The 21564-nt window shown below is 31.8% G+C and overlaps 2 protein-coding genes across 2 annotated transcripts in view; one reads left to right on the top strand and one right to left on the bottom strand.

Moving 5' to 3' along the window:
- Positions 1–21564, bottom strand: part of LOC118187669 (core alpha-(1,3)-fucosyltransferase-like) — a 631908-nt gene that overhangs the window by 1137 nt on the left and 609207 nt on the right. The window lies entirely within an intron of this gene.
- Lrp4 (LDL receptor related protein 4) overlaps positions 1–21564 on the top strand; it is a 1066574-nt gene that overhangs the window by 972736 nt on the left and 72274 nt on the right. The window contains exons 23-26 of the mRNA XM_085821440.1: positions 7408–7570; positions 10447–10669; positions 13166–13291; positions 15043–15220. Of these exons, the coding sequence (XP_085677566.1) occupies positions 7408–7570; positions 10447–10669; positions 13166–13291; positions 15043–15220 (690 nt within the window). The remainder of the gene's footprint in view (positions 1–7407; positions 7571–10446; positions 10670–13165; positions 13292–15042; positions 15221–21564) is intronic.

Here is a 21564-nt window from a genome sequence, read left to right as displayed (position 1 = left end):
CTAGGAAAACGATTTCCAATTCTTTCAGAGAAAGAGATTTGTCGTCCGATTATTTTCTTTAAGCAATTTTTGACTGTTCGTATATATCTCTTCCAGAAACCTCCCCACCATAGACTGTTTTCAACTATAAAATTCCAAAATATACCTTGCGAAGCAAACACATTTTAACTTAGTTATTATCTAATACACCATTTTCTCAGTTCCCAATTAGAGCTTTTGAAAGCTTTGCCTAATCAGACCATATGGTGGCACACAATCGTCCACCAGAGACAAACCGTCCTAATCTCAACAAAACGAAATCAGTACTTATGCTGAGAACTACTTATAAGTGTATAGGTCTTATAATATCACAGCTGAATATAAGTAAATGATACTTTGAATTAAAATCACGTACAAAAATGGGTCCATCAAAATTTACATAACATACATAAAATTTTAGATGCTTTTGAATTCTATCAGGCGGTAAAGAAACAACCACGTGTGTTTCAGATTTCGCTTTGAATGGTCTGCAAATCAAATTGTTATTTAGCACTCACTTTTTCACAAGTTGAAGACCTTTGATAATCCAAAATTGTTCTCTTAAATTCGTTAAAGTTGCATCAGTACCTGAATGATGCATTTTAGTATGAGCTTCATAGATGAGTGGCTCAACAAATGTTTCATTAGATGGAAGAAGCCAAGGATGCTTAGCTCTCACATCGTTACTTGAGAACTTCAAACGTCCCTTCAAGAAAAGTAAGTTATTACCATCAAGTTCACGAACACTTGTCGATAGTCCTTTCAGAGAAAAGTTGGATAACCTTTGTACTGTAATGTTTGAATTGAGTAGCTTCAAATCAAAAATAAAACACTTTCCTGAGTTCTGAAGCACATATAGGCCCATTTAGTTTTGGAGAATCAAGTTTAGAACTGTGCACAAACTGAGAGCAATGTGAAAGAGCGCAGTCCGTCGCTCTTTAACAATCCTCATAATGCCTTATTTTTTCATTATAAATGCCATCACGAGTACATATATATTCCTGTATAGGTGAAAAGTGAAGCTATCGATACAACGAGCCATACCTTGATCATCACATAAGACTTGTCAAAATCTTCCTAACCCATTCTCTTCTTGTAGTCGGAGCTACAGCAATGGCTTCAATACTCAGGTAGAATCGTGACTGAACTTGGGCCACTCTATTGGTTACAAATGGCTTCGATGATCCTTTCAACCATTGAAGGATAATTTGAAAGTCTCTCCATAAGAAAATTTGTTTCGCATAATGAGGAAAGAGACCTTATAAGTAATTTTCCAGATGCGCAGCGAGGAGTTCTGTTATTGACTCTAATCTTGCAAGAGTCAGTTTTTTTTTAGCTGAGTAGCTTTGCTTTTTGACATGATAAAGCTCACTTTAAGTTAGCCATTACAACTCACATAACTTAGGAACGTAACATCTCAATAGGCCTTCGGACTAGCATTGCAAAACATATGAAGGTAAACTTCACTTGTTTCTGGATTTTTTAAAAGCTTCCTGTCAACAAATATAATTCAGAATAGCAAGTTTTCCGTTTATTTTCTAAGTCACATGGGAAACCTTCGTCTCACTTTAGACTACGTTTCAACATCTCTCCTATGTGAATTTTCACTGTGATTGCAAAAGGACTAATCATTCCACCTGGATTATATATCTTTAAAATAACTCTCAATATGTCTCGCTTCGTGATTCTAGGATTAATGAAATCCATAAAGTCTCTCGACCTCTAATTAAATTTTATCCTCATTCGGATCTCACTTCAATTCCAAGAAACCAGTCTCTTCCCGAAATCAGTATTTTCTTCACATCCATTTCCACTCCAAAGTTCAGACAGTTCTGCAAAATTAGTGTTTAATACCTCCAAGTTAAATTCCGCTGTTGTCAATATCTCTGTTGCCGTAAAGGTCGAATGATAAACGTTCTGGTTGGTATTGCATCCATAATATAGATCGTCAACATAAATAAAAGGATTTAACATTTCATAACATTTTGGGTAACACTGTTTAAATTTCTCAGATTGAAATTTTAAAATACAAGCCAAGGAAACTGGAAACGTCGTTAAAGACGTAACTGAAGAGTTTGGGTTGTATTCCCTGTCCTTTCCGAAAACCATAAAATTTAAGATATTATCTATCTTCCTCCGCGACCTCTATCATAAGAAAAACTTTCTCTAAATATTAGAAAAAATGTTTCCTGAGCTTCTAGAAATTTAAGGATTATGTCCAATAAATTTGCATAAAGATTAACTCCCGATTTTACAGAGTCGTTTAAAAATTTATTATTTTTATTTGCCTTTCTACTGCAATCATAAACAATTATGATTCCTTGTCATCCGTAATTATCGCTCTGTAGAGCATATAATATCTTTAACTTCTAAGAACAAGATATTATATGCTTCGCAGAGCAAAATTCTAAAGAACATCTTTCCCCACAATATGATATTTTAATTGATCCAATATAATTTGTTTATACTGATCGTGTATTTCCTGATTTTTAATAAGCTTGTAGCTTACAGAATCAAAATGCCTTTTCGCAATTTCATAATTAGTATTTAACTCAACTGCAGGTACCATTTGTTCTTTCCACATCAGTCTACAAACGTAATTTTCCACAGAATTTTCAAACTTTTCAATCAGTTGATTATCCTTTACGGAAAAGTTTCTTTTTTCTGATTAAAATTCTTCTGTCTCCCGGATTTGTTTCAAATCGCACAAGATCGAAGAAGAATCTATGACTGTGACCGAATCTATGACGGAATCGTGATGACAATTTTTATTTCTGCATTTAAAGATGAAGTGGTTTATATATTTTAGGGCTTTGAACAGTTTTTTTTTTTTTTCTAAGAATGAGTGTTTTGATAATTTTGTGAGAAAGATGGTTTCGTTTCATAACTTTTAGGAAGAATCATCAACGTTTCGTCTATTTCCTTACATTCCACTTTTCTCAAAAATATGATAATTTCTGAAACCTCATAGTTCATTTTCCTGTTTCTTTTTCTGTGAAATTCTAAAACCAAATCTTGTGGTCTTGTAGTCTTCCTCAATATTAATATATTCAATAAATACTCATATGAACCCTCGGTTACATTTAATGAACACAAGTTTCTCGTATGAATTTCTTTTTCATCGTATAATGTACGTATGTAGAGACATTAGGTTTATTTTGTAAAAACAGAACTGAAAATTAGCAATGCCCTCGCTGGGACCCGAACCACGGAGCTCTCGAATACGCGTCGAGCGTGCTGAACAGAGCGTGCTGAGCGTGCTACAACACGAAAGCGTGCTAAGAAAACTCGAGAAATACCTTATATACTCCTTTTTTTAAAGGGCGACTGGGGTTTCAAGGGACCAAATCGCAAAATTCTGGTGGTGAAGAATCATCATTCACCACCTTTTAGTTCGGGCGCCAGTGTAGAGACATTAGGTATTTTTTGAAAGGATAGATATGAAAAATGAGCAACGCCTACACCGGGACTCGAACCACGGACCTCTCGAATACACGCCGAGTGTGCTGACCACTACACTGCGAAGGCATGCTAAGAAGACGGGAGAAATACCTTATACGTAAACCTTTAAGATTACGGGTTAGTATTACAGAACTTTTCACGGGCTCTAAGTTTAATAATTTTGTCATATAAGATTTGATGATAGTATCAGTTCTACACTATCTTTGTTTAAGAAGTTCAAAGCAAGAATCATAATTTTTCTAATTTAATTAAAATCCAGCAGCAACATTATACGAAGGACCAGAAAGAAGGGATTTTAAATACTGGAATTTTTTGACATTTATAAAAGAATTATTTGAACCGATTGCTCTATCAAAATTGCTAAGAAATCCATATATTCTAGAATCACAAGAGAACCACGACATTTTTAACTTTGGTAATTTTGAAGTCGCAACAGTGTTTTTCGAATACCAGATGTATTAAGAACTGAAGGAGTTCACTGAATACTTTCTGCTTTTAATGCTTTAATTTAATCTTAGCAGACAACATTTTGTCATTATATTCTTCGGAACCTTTTCCGGTCGTCTGCTGAGTGCTTGTGTTTCTGAATCATAGCTTTTCAAAATCTGTTCTTTCATTTCTAAAATAACTCTCAAATTTTAAGTCTTCGGCAGCTTAATCGAGCTTTTGAACTCTTTTTAACTAGTTTAGTAACACTACTTTGAATGTCATGTCTCCTTATAACTATTTTCAAAAGCTTATCTATATTAACTGAAAATTTGTTAATTCAAAAAGACCTAACCTTTACAGTCTTAAATACAGAACTTTGTAAAGTATCCAAAATTTGTACTTCTCAGAATTTATGCATCCAGTGACGACCAATTATTTTTGATGTTTTTTTATTTTCCATACAGTGCAGTTTGTTTGACAAATCAACGTTGTATTATATAGTATCATGCATTTATACCAATTTTGTTCTTGCGTTAATATTTAAAAGAATTTCTTAAGGACAAAATTGCTCTGTTTGATGTAAAATAATTGAAATCACATAAATGAAAGATCACACGTCATACTGTTTGTTTGTTTCAAAGGAGTGAAATTTATTGCATTGCAGTTTGTTTAATTCAAATAAGTTTAATTTATTGCATTGTAGTTTTTTATTTCAAGCCAGTGCAGTTTATTGTATTTCCAAAATAACAATGTTTTAGATACTGATTCTGTTTTAATATTCTCAACTTTATGTTTATTTCTGGATCTGTAATACGTCATGCAGGGTTATTAATACTGTATTCAGTTAATATAACATATTCAGTGTTATAACTGTATTCAGTTAACTAACGTAAACATTTTATATTAAATTAATTTTGAACTATTACTTCCTGGGCCCGTCAATAGCTCAGTAAAACTCATAATTAAATAAATCACTTTACACAAAAACTCAAAAATGGACTGTATACTAAAATTTATTAATTACTCAAAAAGCCGCATAGTTAGTTCACATCTCTCGGCGGCGTCTCAGAACACACTCAAAACTCAATACAAGTGGCCGCAAGGAGGCGCTATAAAAACATCAGCGTCATGGTTTTGAACACAAATATTACATATTTTTCACAGATGGCGCCTTTGGCGTCAACATCCAGCCCGGCCTTGAATGTTACATTCAACAATAAATTTAGAACACAAGTTATAAAATACGAACACAACACTCCAAGATAATAATAATGATGGTTATAACAATTATACAAACTCAAACTTGATAATTAACTACAAATACAATTTAAGTAACTGAAACTTTTTCATTAACAAAAGGCAAAGGTACAATTTTTGTCATTGGCCTTTTATAGGTTCCATTTTTATCTTTAAGTGTCACAACTCGAATAATATTATCTTGACCTGGATGGGTTTTAATAATTCGTGCTAATTGACACTTTAAAGGAGAGTAATTATCCGAATCTTTTACTAAAACTAAATCTCCTTTCTTCATTTCTACTTTTCCTTTATACCATTTAGGTCTATTTAAAAGTTTGTTTAAATATTCAGACGACCATTTTTTCCAAAAATTTTGATTTAATATTTGAACCATTTGCCATCTAGTTATCCGATTTATAGGAATCTCTGTAAAATTAGGTTCAGTCAATGCAATTAAAGATGAACCAATAAGAAAGTGAGCAGGTGTCAATGCCTCTACATCATTTGGATCATTTGATATGGGACAAAGAAGGCGAGAATTAAGTACAGATTCAATTTGAAAATCAGAGTAAAAAATTCTTCATAAGTTGGAATTGTTTTTTCCACCACACGTTTAAAGTGATATTTAAGGGATTTCACACTAGCTTCCCATAAACCTCCAAAGTGAGGAGTAGAGGGAGGATTAAAATGCCAATTTATGCCTTCAGTAGCCAAATAACCTTCGATTTCTTCCTCACTTTTATCCTTAAATAAAGATTTTAAAATCGCTCTTAATTCTCTATGAGCACCCACAAAATTTCTGCCATTATCACTGAAAATATCTGAGGGTTTACCTCGCCTGGCAATAAAGCGTTTAAGTGCTGCTCTAAATGCTGCACTTGTTAAACAATTAACAATTTCAAAGTGCAAGGCCTTCGTAGTGAAACATACAAAAATACATACAAATACTTTTCTTACCTGTTTACTTCTACCTACAAATTTTTTTGCCAGAAATGGACCACAGAAATCGAGTCCTGTTTTCACAAAAACTCTTGATATAGTCACACTCGCAGCTGGTAAGTCAGCCATCTGTTGCTGCACAGACCTAGAATTTACCTTTTTACAAATCATACAATTAAATATAAATTTTCTATAATTGTGATTAATCATTTTCATGTTCTTTATTTTCATGCAGGTGCTGAAACAACCCTATCACTTATAAGGAGTAAATTTTGGATTGTTTCTGCAAGAAATTTAATGACGTCAACACTTACGTCATTACTTCATGTATGACATTACGTCATTACATTATTAGCGTTAACACTTCCAAAGAATTTTAAATAACATGCATTACAAATACATCGTATACTTCTTTGCGTACATAAAGTTCAAAATTATTTTAACTTTCTGGAATTCTCTTGTTGTTGTTGTTTATGCTCTTTGTCAGCCAAAGCCCGCGAAATTCCTCGTGGCAAGGAGCGCAATATTACGTCTGCCGTTGGCAACAGCCTTGAGCACCTAACAAGTGACAGTGCGATTTGTCTCAGTTCCGCCTCCAATTCTGATGGAGAGCACCTCGGGGCGACGGGTCCAAGGTTCTACCACTCCACTCCCCTTCCACCAAGCCACACGAAAGGACTATCGGCTCGCCGCATATATAGAGTGCTGCCATGCCGCACCGACACTATACATTTGCAAACATCCATGTCTTCTCCGGGATTCGAACCCGGGCACCAGTCAGCGACGCTAACCGATTGGGCGACGCTAACTGATTGGGCGGCTCAGGATTTCTAATAATAAAAATAGAAATAATACATAAAATAGTTAATCTAACAAATTTGTTATGTAACAGGAATAATATTTTCAAAAATTAAATAACCTAATTTTTCTTTAATGCAAATATATATATATATATATATATATATATATATATATATATATAATTTCTTTAAGAAATAAAATCGTACATAAGGAATATTTTTACGAACGTAATTTGTTCAGCGATCATAAACAAGAGTAGATAAATAAATTCACAATTCAAGTTCATCTGCGTACGCACAAAAGAAAATTGCACTCAAACTCAGCCTTGAAGTCAATGATCGAAAGCAAGTATGTGCATTTAAAAAATATCTATGTGACTTACACGTTTAAACACCCAAAAACAGACGAAATCTTTCAGTAATATTCTCCTTTATAATACACAATTGCTCTTTTTTGTTCCCCACTACCAATTCAGTGTTGAGTTCAATCTTATGTTGGTTTTTGTTTATTACATCACAGATACATGTACTGGACAGATTGGGGCAACATTCCTCGAATTGAAAGGTCAGAGATGGATGGTGGAAAAAGAGTGACCATTATTTCGGATAAATTGGGATGGCCGAACGGACTGACCATCGACATAGAAAATTCGCAGCTGGTTTGGGCAGATGCCAGAAGACATGTAAGTGACTTCGATTATTAACAAACAAGTTAATAAGCTTTTAGAATTTCTTTTCTTACCATAAAGAAAAACAATTAAAAAAGTTGCAGATCCTTTAAATTCTAGTCTAACATCTGGAAGGGATGTTTTCAGATCCCTTTTAAAAAATTGGTGGCTTGGAGAAAAGATTTTTATGGAGGCATTTCCAATCCCTCTCCTCTCACTCCTTTCAATACACACTGACGAGGATTGTGTATAAAGTATATTTCCTGAGAGAGCGAAATAATTTATTATTATTATTTTTAATTACTTAAACAAGATAATGCATTTATCTTTTTATTATATTTCGTTTAAGATTTTATTATATTATATATTATGTAAAATACATGCTTATACATTTAAAACCAGTGTTTTATCCTTTTGGGGGAAAATATTGGCATAAATATAGACTTCTGTAATACTGAAATATACTGAAATATAGGTTGTAATACTGAAATATAGAATACTGAAGAATATAGAATACTGAAATATAGAATACATTGTAATACTGAAATATATAATTCCTACTGATTTAATTACAAACCTTAACTGATTAAATTATAGAGAGCTAAACTGTTTATCAATTTAATAATTAATTATATTACTAAACCTACTATAATCAAAAGATTCATATTCACGTGTCATTGTGAGCGGGAAATATAGTTGCCACACAGTAACGGAGGCTGGCTCCTTAAGTTAGCGATAGTTTACAACTCAAGACTTCGCAAAATTATATCACTCGCCGCTGAGAGCGCAAAACAACAGTCTGGCGTGGGAGTTTTGAAGAAAGATGGGAAACATTAAAATATTGTAACGAAATGCCGAGCTGCGGTACGATAGCTTTCCCGCAAAGCTCTTTGGAGTTGCCAGAAAGTGGCAAAGAAAGGCAGGGTTGCCAGATTTGCCACGAAATCACCCATTTGGCGACAAAATTGGTGATATTTTATAGACGAAGAGAGAATATTATAGAACGATTTATTATCGGTTTTCCTGAGAATGTACTCCATGGCAGTTCAAAAGCTATATATATGCCCTGCCCGTACGCGGAACAGCAATGTACGTAAGAGTATTTTGAGTTCAGTAGCAGTGCCTTGAGTCCAGTCGTTTGCTATTTTTCATCTTGTCTGCTTTCAAAAAAAAAAAAAATACCTAATGTGTCTACAACTCTACAGATTGAGCGCACTCTATTTTTGAGAATTGATTAATATATTTACACATATACACCCAGCTGCATGATGGGATATCGTAACACATCACCATTATAGAAGCTAGAGAACAATGGACCGAGTCGGAAGCTGTACTTTAGTGCTTTGTCGTGAAGCTTTCTTCATCGATATAGCCTCAGCCTGAAGGTTGTATTGCTGATTGATTCAGCGTGTTTATCGTCGTTTTTTAAAGCTGTAAAAGTCTCTTTGGAACTCTCATGTGTAATACTGACGAATCAATTGTGTTCTGATTCTTCATCTAGTGTCGTCATCAATCACTCCGAATCCAACAAAATAGAGTTTAAAATTTTCTTTCTCCTTCTATTTTTATATCTTTGAAATATAGAATTTTAAAAAAATTTCAAAGTTTTACATATTTTTTAAATTATGGAAGGATTCTGAGTTTCCCTGAAAGCGGCAAAAAGGGCGCATGCACCATTTCAGCTAGCATAAATCAGGAGCTGGATGTTTATTATTCATATTTAGTACTAAATCTTTATTCTTTACTTCTTCGTATTATTTTTTATGTTTCTTGTTACATGGATAAATAATTTTGAAACTGTTGGTTGTAGAAAGTGTTATAAAGCAAATCGAATACTGTAGATTCTTCTGATTGCGACAGTTTTAGTCATGCGATGACTGTAAAAGCATACAAAACTTTTAACTAGCTATCTTAACTCTATAAGGTATTTCTCCCACTTCCCTAGCGTGCCTTCGGGGTGTAACGGTAGCACGCTGGGCCGATATTCCAGAGGTCCGTGGTTCGATTCCCGGCGAAGGCGTTTGCTATTTTTCATCTTGTCTGCTTTCAAAAAAATACCTAATGTGTCTACAACTCTACAGATTGAGCGCACTCTATTTTTGAGATAATTTAATTGATTAATATATTTACACATATACACCCAGCTGCATGATGGGATATCGTAACACATCACCATTATACACGTACTCTCTATCACACTATTAATATTACTCAACTCTGAACTCGGTGCCATCGACTAGTAAATTATTATAATTGTTATTATTATAAGTTTCTAAGAATTTTATACGAGCTCCTAAGAAAAATAACTCAAAGTCAAAAGCTTTTTTTGTTTGGACTATTTACGAAAACAATATCTGTACTTGCTTATGTTTTCTTTAATTTGCTCCAAGCTCTCTTTCCCTATTGAGCGCGTCTTTTTTCTATCCGAGTTTCTTACTATGTTTCTTCTGTGTTGAATTTCGATAGGGGATCGTATGAAACAGAAAATCAATGGCTACGCACATGATTTATTTTAAAAAATAAGCAATTTATTTTATTTTTAATAAATGTTTTAGTAAAATGGATATTCTGAATTACATAGGATTAAATTAAATATCATTGTAAACAAAAGTTTCTTCATATTTTGTCATCCTTTGTTACAGCTGCTGTTATCCTATACATTTTTCGTTCCCTTTTCGTATTTTCCGTAAACAGTTTTGTTTTACACTAATGGTTTTGTGACAGAAAATTTACCATAGTTCCGCAGTAAGAAACATAATTCTATTTTTTTACATAAGTCCCAGTTAATTCGCAAACAGGTTAATCGGAAATTGACTTTAATTAATTTGTAGTAAATTTATTTTCAACTAGAATACAGATTCTTAACTCTGGGTTGATATTTTTTCTTTCAGGTAATCGAAGCTTGCGACTTAGATGGACAGCATAGACGGATGTTAGTCAGCGATGTGCCTCATCCTTACGGAATAGCTGTAACTGCACGCTACATATATTGGACAGATTGGTCAGAGCGATCCATCTTGAGAGTCAGTAAGCACACTGGTAGCGACATGGCCAATGTTTGCGCCAACTTGCCCAATCTGATGGATATGCACAACATTCACCTCAACCACACAGGTGCAGAGATTTGTTGACATAACTACAGCGTATTAAAGCCCTCCTACTTACAGGTTGTTCTCGTGTACAGAACTCATGCAAATGTATAACGCATTTCATGAAGATGTCTGCTCATTCTGACTTCAGTTTAACATTTGATGATGAAAATTTAAAAAAACACGTTTGAGCAAAGTATTTTAACCTTCCTTCGCGATTATATGAGTACAAACGCGCATGGACGATCGGTACCATTATGTTTACGGCAGAGATCAGTATCGAGAATACAAGCCCTCTTCTGGATTCGAACCCGGCCCAAACATACATCAGCCATCATGGCTAGTCATTGTACAGGTCATGGTGGCTATTTACATAATAGTCCCTATTTACCAGAGTATATGTGAAGATGGTTTATTTAAACCAGAGTCTTTTCTAAGTCCTTATTTTACCTCTTTTAAACTATTATAATTTAAAACAGAAGAAGAAAGCTTTGGACAACAATTGCATAATACATTTCAACAACCGTAAAATTGACCCCATTATTAAATCACCTAGCGCAAGCGGAAGTAAAAGCGTTTTCGATTAGCAATGTGCTTCATCTGAAATACCTCATCTGAATGTGCCGAAATGTTTTTTCAAAGAAAATCATAAAGAATTATCTATTTGTGACCGAGCAATATCTTTTAACTCTATATCTTGCATTACCACTTTATTCATTAAAAATAAATTTATTAAGCAGGTTTCAATAAAAAATTTCTTACACATTTATAAATGTCCTTCTGTAGCGTGCTATTTTAACCCTCTAGATTATGCCTGCATTAAAGTATACATAGCTTTGAATAATTATAACTTACAAAACAATTTAGCTCTTAAGCTTTGAACATCAAACTGCCGATTCACCTAGTCCGACAAGGGCCAGATTAATTAATTTATATTGTACGTCTTATATTACTTATTTTTTTTTTATTTCTTTTAAGGGATAGTCAACATTTGCTACATTTTATTGTAAGGTTAAGTAATCGTTTAAAATATTATATATCTAATTTAATGTTTCCTCAAATAATGTAAATGTATGCTTTCATATCTGTAATTAAGATATTGCATCTTGATAATCGTACTGACCCCCTAATAAAAAAACAAAGAAAAGAAGCAAGGATTTAGTGAGATAGAAGAAAGCAAAGAATTTTAATTCCTTTCGTTGCCTTAAATAAAATTCACGTATTTAATTGTTGTTTCTAAACTGTAATGCCCAAAGAATGAGAATTTCGTATCTAACATTTATGTCCTTTCATACTCTCCTCTTAAACTTCATTATTACCTTAATTAGCGAAAAATTACATAACCCATTCTTAGAGAAATTTAGAATGTATTTTCTCCCTCCTTCCAGCATGCCTTCGTGGTGTAACGGTTAGCACACTCGGCACATATTCGAGAGGTTCATGTTCGAGTTCCGGCGAGAACATTGCTTATTTTTCATGGCTTCTGTTTTGACATCTTCTGTCTCTAAAAAATTGAATTCAACATTATCGTGATTATCAAGACTTAATTAAATGTTTATTAAGGATCGAGAATATTGAAATGTTATTGAATTCAAAATCAATTATGCAAGTAGTGCAATGTAAAGTACTGTATTAGATATTATTTGTTTTATTGTGAATTAAAGAAATATTTATCGGGTGTCAATGACATACAGAAATCAAAAATTAAATTGTGCGATCAAAAACGTATTGTTAGTAGATTATGAATTGAAGAATTTCAAATAATGTTTACTGTAGTAAATTAACATTTAGTACACAGGAAACAGAAATATTATTGAATGTAAAATAATTCCTCAATTATCACTCTATCCTTTATTCATTATAAAATATCGAAATATTCATTATTTTTATTGTCGCGATTTAAATGAATATTTATTAGGTATGCAGGATAGATAAAAATATTACACTTGTTTGTTTCATTAAAAAATCATTCACTCGATAAATGTGATGTTATTTATTCATTTATTGAATTAAAGTAAATCTTATAAACTCATTTATCATATTGTCTTCTGTTTCGCTGCATACTTTCGTAATTTATTATGGAAAAGCGTATAAGTGTTGTCTATCTGAGGCAAAATGCCCTCGTGGATGTTTTCAAGATGCTTTAGCCTATTTTCGCATTGCAAATGGAAAAACCACACAACTTCGTGCAGTAAACACGTTCGTTGGAAACTAAACCCATCGTCCAAAGATCTTATCTGCTTGTCCTCTTCAGTTCGTTATCTTTTATTGAATATAGCATGTTTTATCCTGAACTTGTAACAAAAGTTCTTCGTTCCGAAGAAATTGGCAGTGGGTAATAAAATACGTTTCTACAATGTCTTTTATCTTCTTTTTTGGTAGATAACCTTAGTGTACTTTACCATTTTCAAATAAACAAAAAATTATTTGCTATGCCCCGATCTTCTGTATTTAGATGTGTATAAGAAAAACTTCAATACGAAAATTTTAATTAATGTATTGTATTTTTTAAACATTTCAGCTGATAATAAATGTGATGGTCATAATGGAGGTTGTAGTCATTTGTGTCTCAGGACCTCATTAGGCTATTCTTGCGCATGTCCAACTGGTATTCGACTTCAGGATAATGAACACACTTGCGAGGAAGGTATTGAGGTTATCAGGATATTTAAAATCTAGAATATTATTACATATGTGTATAGATGTGTGTTATTATATTACATCATATATTACTTAATTGGTTTTATTTTATTAGAAATGTCTTAATTTGAGGATTATTTCATGTTTTCTAAATGCTCATTTCTTTTTATCGTCTCCTTGTCTAAATGTATGTTTCCCTCAAAAGTTGAGAATTTTAGGTGTAAATATATTCTAATATCATTTGTCATACCTCGCCAGTTTTGAATTATTTAGCTAAATATCTTTATTTCTTTGAATGATAATTTAATATTTTTATATTTCTTATCTGTGTCTCTGTTATCTCAAATGTTTGTAAGTTCTAAGAGAAAGTAAATTTGGTTATGCATTCTAGGCGTAAAAAATTTCATATCTGGCAAATTAAAATAGAAACATGCTATTAATCAAATCAAATAATAAAAAGAGGGGAGCATAACACAAGGAAATGAAAAATGTACTGTTGATTATGTTTCGCTATATATTAAGCCCATATTTTTAAACATCTTGATTTTATGTTTTCATTTAATTATGTAAGTAAACTTTCCTTTGTATTTTTTATTCGATTTATTAGAGCATAAAAATTGACCACTCATTAAAATCATATTATTGGTAAACTCCAAATTGCTAAATTACAGTACGTTCTATGCAGATTTTATATTTTAAACCATTAAAGGATAGAGAACTTTATAGATCGCATGAAAAAGTTATGCCCTATGAGTTGATCTTAAAGCAATATTTGGACAAACATGAATGCATTATGACAATTATTTCAAGTTTTTCTAACAGTGAAGCTTAATTTAATCACCTTTTGGTCTTTTGCTTCATGCCACATATATCTATTAAAACTAGAAGATTAGGCTAATTAAAACAGCTTAAGGGAGTGTAAAAGAGCTAATTGCAATTCATGCCTTTTGAGCGAAGAGCAGTCTTGTTATTGTTAAGAGCTATCGACTGTTTTTTGAAACAGTTTAATACTGGTCAATGTCTTACCAATTAATTTGCCGCTTAAAGTTGCAAAGTATCCTTCTGCAAATACTTTATTTGTGACATATTGCATAACTCACATGATTGGACGCAGAACATTGCGATTTTGCATATATATATTGTATATTTGTTTTGTATACTGTTTATTGTTTGTATATTTGTTTTGGATATGTTAAACTTTGAAAATGTTATAGGTACCTCACTGCTAATTCTTTGCAGAAATTGTCGATTCGAGCTATAAACGTTACTACACTTGAGATAAAAGAAAATTATTCTATGAAAAGCTTTACTCGATTTTTCTCGAAAGTTTCCAAAGCTTCTAAACGCATTTTTCTCAATACAACGATTTCGTACACTCACAGATTTGGCTTTCTGCCGAAAGTGTTATTTATTACGCAAATAAATAATTTTCACTATTGTTACTTTGATAATAATGTTGTGAAATAAGTAGATTTTTAATGTATGTTGTTAAGGAAACTTAAATATTATGAAGTTTTATTTAGTGATATATATTCAGAAGGAAATTAGAAAATTACGTAATCGAATTTACAAATATATTTTGGGGTATTCCCCTTCAAAAAAAAAAAATTATTTTAAAAATCTATGCATTGTGGACTGAATATTGTATCTACCTTTTACATAACTTATTTATCTTTCACATTATGTTCTTGAAAATTTTAATTCTTCAATAATATTATAAGCATCTTTAGTGTAATTAATACTTAAATTTGACTACAGCCCCGTCTGCATTCCTGCTGTTCGCCAACCGTGAAAGCATTCGACGGATATCCCAGGATACACCGGAAAATATGGACGTCTTCTTACCCATACCAGAAACTTACAATACCGTTGCCGTGGACTTTGATTACCAGGAGAAAGCAATTTATTATTCTGACATCAAACTTGACGTCATAAGGTAGGTTGATTTTTTTTTCTAGTAGAATATTTTGCCTTTCTCGCTGTTTGGATGCTCATTATTATAACAAGTAAGCATTTCGAAATCAGAAATGCTAATTAAAAGATGTTTAATTAAATACTTTGGGGTAGAATTTTAAAGAAGCTATGAGAATGATGGAAAGATAATGAGTATTTATTTTAATTAATTCAAAGTTAGAAACGTTCGTTGAAGCTTGTTTTATTAATAACATTTTCTTAAATATATTACATACAGGCGATGCACATTTATTTTAAGTTTCTAGCACATTTTTTGGATCTATTCAAGATTTATTAAATAAACTGAAATTCAAATTTGAAAACTAAAAATTATATAAATTTTCACAACATCCTCTATTGACCCACAAGACTATATAAAAAGGACCTAAGAGTATCTCTGGAAGATGATAAGTAAATATCTTTTTATGCACACAACCTTTTGTTATACTTTCTAATTGACCTCGGAAGAAGATCTGAGGATATGTTGGATTGAATATTAAGCTCTCGAGAAAATGTGTTTAGGATGCTAAGGAGGTATTCCAGGATCGCCTGAGGATGTGGAAGTAGGAAATTCTCCCGACATCCAATATATCATTGCCGATGGGACTTACCAAGGATGTTCTGAGGATATACTGGGATGTAGCATTAAGCAATCGAGAGAATGGGCTTTGGAGTATAATGAATCTGATAAACAGGACTTAATCCTCTCAGTATCCCTTATATCACTTTCGAACTGTAATTATCTAGAGTATATATTTAACACAATAATAAAGTTAGATTTTTACAACTTATTTTCTTTTCCTGTACAAGTGGTCCCAGTTCCAAAACTGTGCATCCAAAATATAGCTTGGCCAAAGGTATTTATGTGCAATTGTTAACCTGCAAACTTCTGTTAAACTAACACAGTGACTGCAATTATTATGCAATAATTTCTTGAAATAATTTTCTGTTTCAGAACCTTTGCCCTCAATCAGTATTCTTACAGAAAGTCAATATTCAATGTAGAAAGACAATTGAAATATTCTTATAGACAGTATCAATTATTCTTATGGAAAGACAGATATTTATAGCTGATTAGAAAACGGTATCCCTAGGATAGAAGAAAGACATATATAACAGGATGAAATGAAAATAGTTTGAATTTAATAAAATAATTAATATAAGCACGCGGTTAAAGATAAATGCGCTGTTACTGTTGCTGAAGAAGAAATGCAAAAAAATCGTTTTACCTTTTGTTCAGAACATGTTAACTTTTAATGAAGAAACTAATTCTTGAATTTTAATGTATGGTATATTTCTAAATTGTACAAACATTTATTTTTACACTATTTAATTATATTAATTCTTACTATAGAAAAATAAAATTTCATATGTAATCATCTCTTAATGAAGACTTTAATTTAGTGATGACATTAATTTTTATATTCAAAAGGCATTAATATCTATAAGAAAAGACACAAATTGTTACAGAGACAATATTCATTATCTTTAATCAGCATTAGTTCTTAAAAATGAAAGTATTAATTCATCTTCAATTGATGTTAATTCTAATGAAAAATACTCAGATCATCTTTAGTAAAGCTTGCTTTGTGGTGAAAGATATTAGTTCTTATGCTTAACGGACGTTCACTCTTGCAATCAATTCATTAATTCTTATTTACAGTAAACATTATTGTTCTAATTATAACATTAAATCTTTAAACAATGAGATTCTAGCCTTCAAAGATATTAATTCTTATCTTTCAATGCTACCAGATGAAGAACAGACACCTTTAATTTTGTCAAAGATGCTTTGTATCCTACATAATAATTTTAAAATACATTATTCGTTATCGACAACCATCCGCAAGCTTCATACCCTGTACGTCAATATTATCACTAAAATAGTTCCGAATTTTTATTCAGCTGTGAATATCTATGTATTCTGAGTATAGTTTTAAATTATGAAGAAAATGTTGGACGAAAGAGAAGAACTTCAGTAGCAGATACACATCACGATACCATCTATCGTTTCTCAAAGCCAATACACAAAGGAAGACTTTTGTGCTACAGCGCCATCTATTGGGTTTATGTATCTTTTGAACTTTTTGGACGTATGTTGTGCTGCTTCCAATGCAGGAATGTCGGTACAATATTCGATTCAACTCAGCATTTCCCACAGAATGTCAAAGAATATTTTTCTGCATCGCGACATTTTAAGATGTTCTTCCACGTCCATGGCTTCAATAAAAATTTTTCACAGCAAAGCGAATAAGGAATCTATTTTGAAGAGGAACGAGCAACCATAACTTTGAATTTGAAAACTGGCAGCGCAAGGTATGCTTAATAAAAGCAATATGCAGTTCCAGTAAAACGTTGCCTTGAATATAAATTGACGGTTACAGAAATTGCTGGATTCGAAACTGAAATATACATTTTTTTTATGAAACGTTAACATGATTAGTGGGTTATCCTTTAATAAAAAAAAGCGGGATAAATACAACATAGAGAAGCATTTCGCGATTCTCTTTTTCTTTTTCTAATATAATAAACCGAAAATTTTATTTGCGCGAATATTATGAAATATTTCTGAATATTTGATAGATCAAATGGAATGAAAAATATTGACAAAAATACACGTATTTGATCAACCGTATCGCTCCAATTTAATATGTAAATAGAAGATATACGACATTTAAATTAAATTACAGAAATGACAGAACTTACAATTTTTTTATATTTTTTATTTATTTATTTATATTTTTTTGGCTTTCGAACACGATTTAAAAATATATATAATATTAAATCAGAAATAGTTTTTAAAGTAACGGGAAAAATTTCAAAGAGTATAAAAATTCAAATAGAATGAGTTTTTGGCAAAAATGATATGCAGTACGTTACAGAAAATTCGAATTTCGGCTAATGGAAACAGGAAGGGAATAATTTTCTATAATGTAAGCTATTCTCTAATTATCATAATAAAACCATTAATTCCTGTCCACCTGTAATACAAGGTGTTACATTGAAATGTATAAATTTTTATTTTTAATGCATACGAATTCTTATGCCGAAGATTCACTATAAGCCATGCATTTTTATATTACTACACATTTTTAGACAAAATTCTTATTTTTACACACAATTCTTATCATTATGAAATTAATTCTTAAATTTATTGAAATACTAACGTCCATATTAAAACACGTTCCTCTCTTCGACAAACATTAATTCTCATAATAAATAACATAAATTTTAACTTTGAAATATTTTTTTCTAATGAAGAGTTAATTCTTTCACTGAACATGATTACTGAAGACATTAAGTAGAATGAAGGAATTAATTATTACATTAGGTAGAATGAAGGAATTAATTATTGTTTTTAATTTATTAATTCTTAAAAGACAGATATTAATTCTTATCACGAATCATTTCCTTTCAATAAGCAGATGTTTCTTTCTTTAAATGATATAATATTATATTTTTCATTTTGTTTCTCCAAAATAATGAAAGGGTGACAGTATAGACTTTCAAACTGCAAAACCTATTTATAATTTCATTTAAACAGATTTATAATTAGAAACAATGTGCGTTACCACAGAAAGGCTGTTTTTCTTGAAACGGCATTTTGCGTTGAATCACTAAAAGCGTTGTATCTCTTTTCAAATTGTTGCTATCAAATATTATCGCCCTTTATTATATTTGAAGAAATTAGGTGATGAAAAGTCTACATGAATGTGTGTATGTTTCTCGCATTGTGAAACCACAACGGTACCTAGAGCCATCAAGTTTTGAATAATGTAGTCCTCCACCCGAATATGAACACATAACAGTCAAATTTTGATATTTCAAAATAGTTTTATTGTCTATTTCATATTTTGAAAAACGTTAAAGAATTTTTGATTAACAAACTGAACGACTTCAAAGCGAGCAATGGTAACATTATGCGGGGAAAAAAGATTAAACTCCAGCACGCGGACTATCTGAAATTTCAAAGATATGCTGTCTTTAAATGTAATTTCTTTTGCCCAAAGGGACATTAGCCTAAATTCTCTAGCAATGTTTATGTGTGTGAATGAAAAAAAACGCCCCTTTGAGTGTAATATGAATTCTGAAAGCTCTCAACTTTTTTTTACTTATTTTAAATATATTTATGATGTAAACATATCTAGTCTATTTATAATTTGATAAATAAAATTTCAGATTAGGTATACTTCAAGTAAAACCGAGGTATAAATATATAGGTATTGGCATTACAATTATACATCAGTTACATATAATAATCATACATACAATACATGAATACAATAATAATCATACAACATACATTACATAATAATCATACAACATACATTACATAATAATCATACATATAAGAATACTAATCACATAATAATAATCACACATAATAAATGTAATAATACTCTATAATAATACGTCAGTTGATTCGGCTTATAAATGTTTAGAGTAAATTCGCATTTGCCATTTGAATAGTACGTCAGTTAATTCGGCGTACAAATTTTTGGCGTAAATTCGCATTTACCATTCGAATTCTCTGTATTTTTAAAGGTATTACTGTAGTCTTATGGTAATACTTTTGGTTATTTGAAGCGGTATTTCTGTTTACTGTATTATTTTCACCTAAATCAATACTAAAAATGAAGAACTTAACTATACTAGTTGATGCAAGACTATTATTAAATATACTATTCATGAAAATCAGTTATCAGATAACCTAGAAACACAATGAACAGTAGTAGAAAGCAACTTTGAATAGGTCAGTGAAAGGTACTAATACTAGTAATAGGTATTGGCAACTTTGATTTTCCAATAGCTTCTATCCATATGTAAGCTTAAATTTTCATTTAATGGCTAATTACATATTCAGTCACATACTTTAAGTTTCTAATAATATCAAATCATATTTACATTTGAAATTAATATTGTGCTCAAATCAAGTTCATGAAAAGCATAAGATCGTTAAAATCGAAAACAATTAGAAGCTAATGAACAGGGGAGATGAGCGACTCTCATGAATAGGTTGTTATTCAGATTAGTTTAAGAATTAATTTAACACAATTTTGATTTTAACTAACTCAAGTTTTTAATATTTAATATTTAATTGATTACAAGATTTCGAATTTTTCTTCTTATGCATGCTGTTAACTGTATCCAAAATATAATTTGTTGATAACAGGGAAATTTTATTGCAGTATACAAACTGTGAAACATTATATATTTCTATTAATTTTATTCAAAAGCTAATATATTTTTCTAAAATTATTTTAGTATATTTTAGTATTCTTCTGTTTATACTCTGGTAAGAATTATGTTAATTTTATTAACAGTTAAATTTTGAGTTAAACTTTCTTTCCTATCGCTTCTTAATTTCAACTTACCACTTCCGGCCAGAACGTAGTTTTAGAATCACGTCTGAATGCTAATGAGAAAGAGCGGCATTTAACCGCGAAGTCTGCTGTCTTAATGGCAGAGATGCCAGATATTCTGGTTAGCACGTGTCCGCTTTTTTAGGCGTAAGCTGTTATTACGCTCGGTCGTACTTTAGGCCCTTGATAGCTTCACAGTGAATTAGCGTTAAGGGGCCAACTCTGTTAGAATTTTGATAGCTTCGGCTATATCGATTTAGTTAAGATTAGTTTAGTTTAATTCTTAGACTCTTAAGTTGAAGCCCGAGTGTCGGCTTTATTGTACATCTCCAAGACAGAGTTCTGTTAAATCTTATTTGAATAATAAAGGGTCTTTTAACTCTTTATAATTTTACTCATTGTCTCAAGAACTCAAGCGATTATTCGCTTACTAGTTCTTAAGATTCTTCATTTTTCAGAATTACACAGTGCAGAATCCTACATTTCGCGCCCGAAAAGTTTTCATCGGACCATGTCGTTAGAAACCGGGAGGTTTACGTTGACTCCTCCGATCTTTCCGGTCTCTCAGACGGCCGCGAATCCAATGGAAGGATTCGGATTCATCGTGGAAACGATGCGTGCCATTATGAAGCCTGCCGCAGCTTTTGATGGCAAAGGCTCAGTGATGACCATCCTGGAGCAAATGAACCTGCATTTCGCTTTATACCCAATAAACCAGCTTCAGAATGTTACTATCGCTACAACAAATTTAAGAGGTCAAGCTCTCAGCTGGTATAAAGGAATTGGAAAGTGTTTGTTGGGGGACCTAAGTTCAGAATCGTACAGCTGGGAAAACTTAAAGTCTGAATTATCAAAAGCATTTCCAGTTGTTAAAGACCTTGCGAAGCTAGAATCGGAATTGTTTAGCAAATATCAAGGCAATTTCGGTCAGGTGACGGAATTCAACTTATTGTACGGGAAGAGG

This window comes from Stegodyphus dumicola, chromosome 7, assembly GCF_044657685.1.
Source record: "Stegodyphus dumicola isolate Sdum_Otavi_A_Nest chromosome 7, ASM4465768v1".
NCBI classification, from domain to species: Eukaryota; Metazoa; Arthropoda; class Arachnida; order Araneae; family Eresidae; genus Stegodyphus; species Stegodyphus dumicola.
The sequence above is the reverse complement of the archived record's forward strand: the minus strand, read 5'-3'. Positions and strand labels throughout refer to the sequence as shown.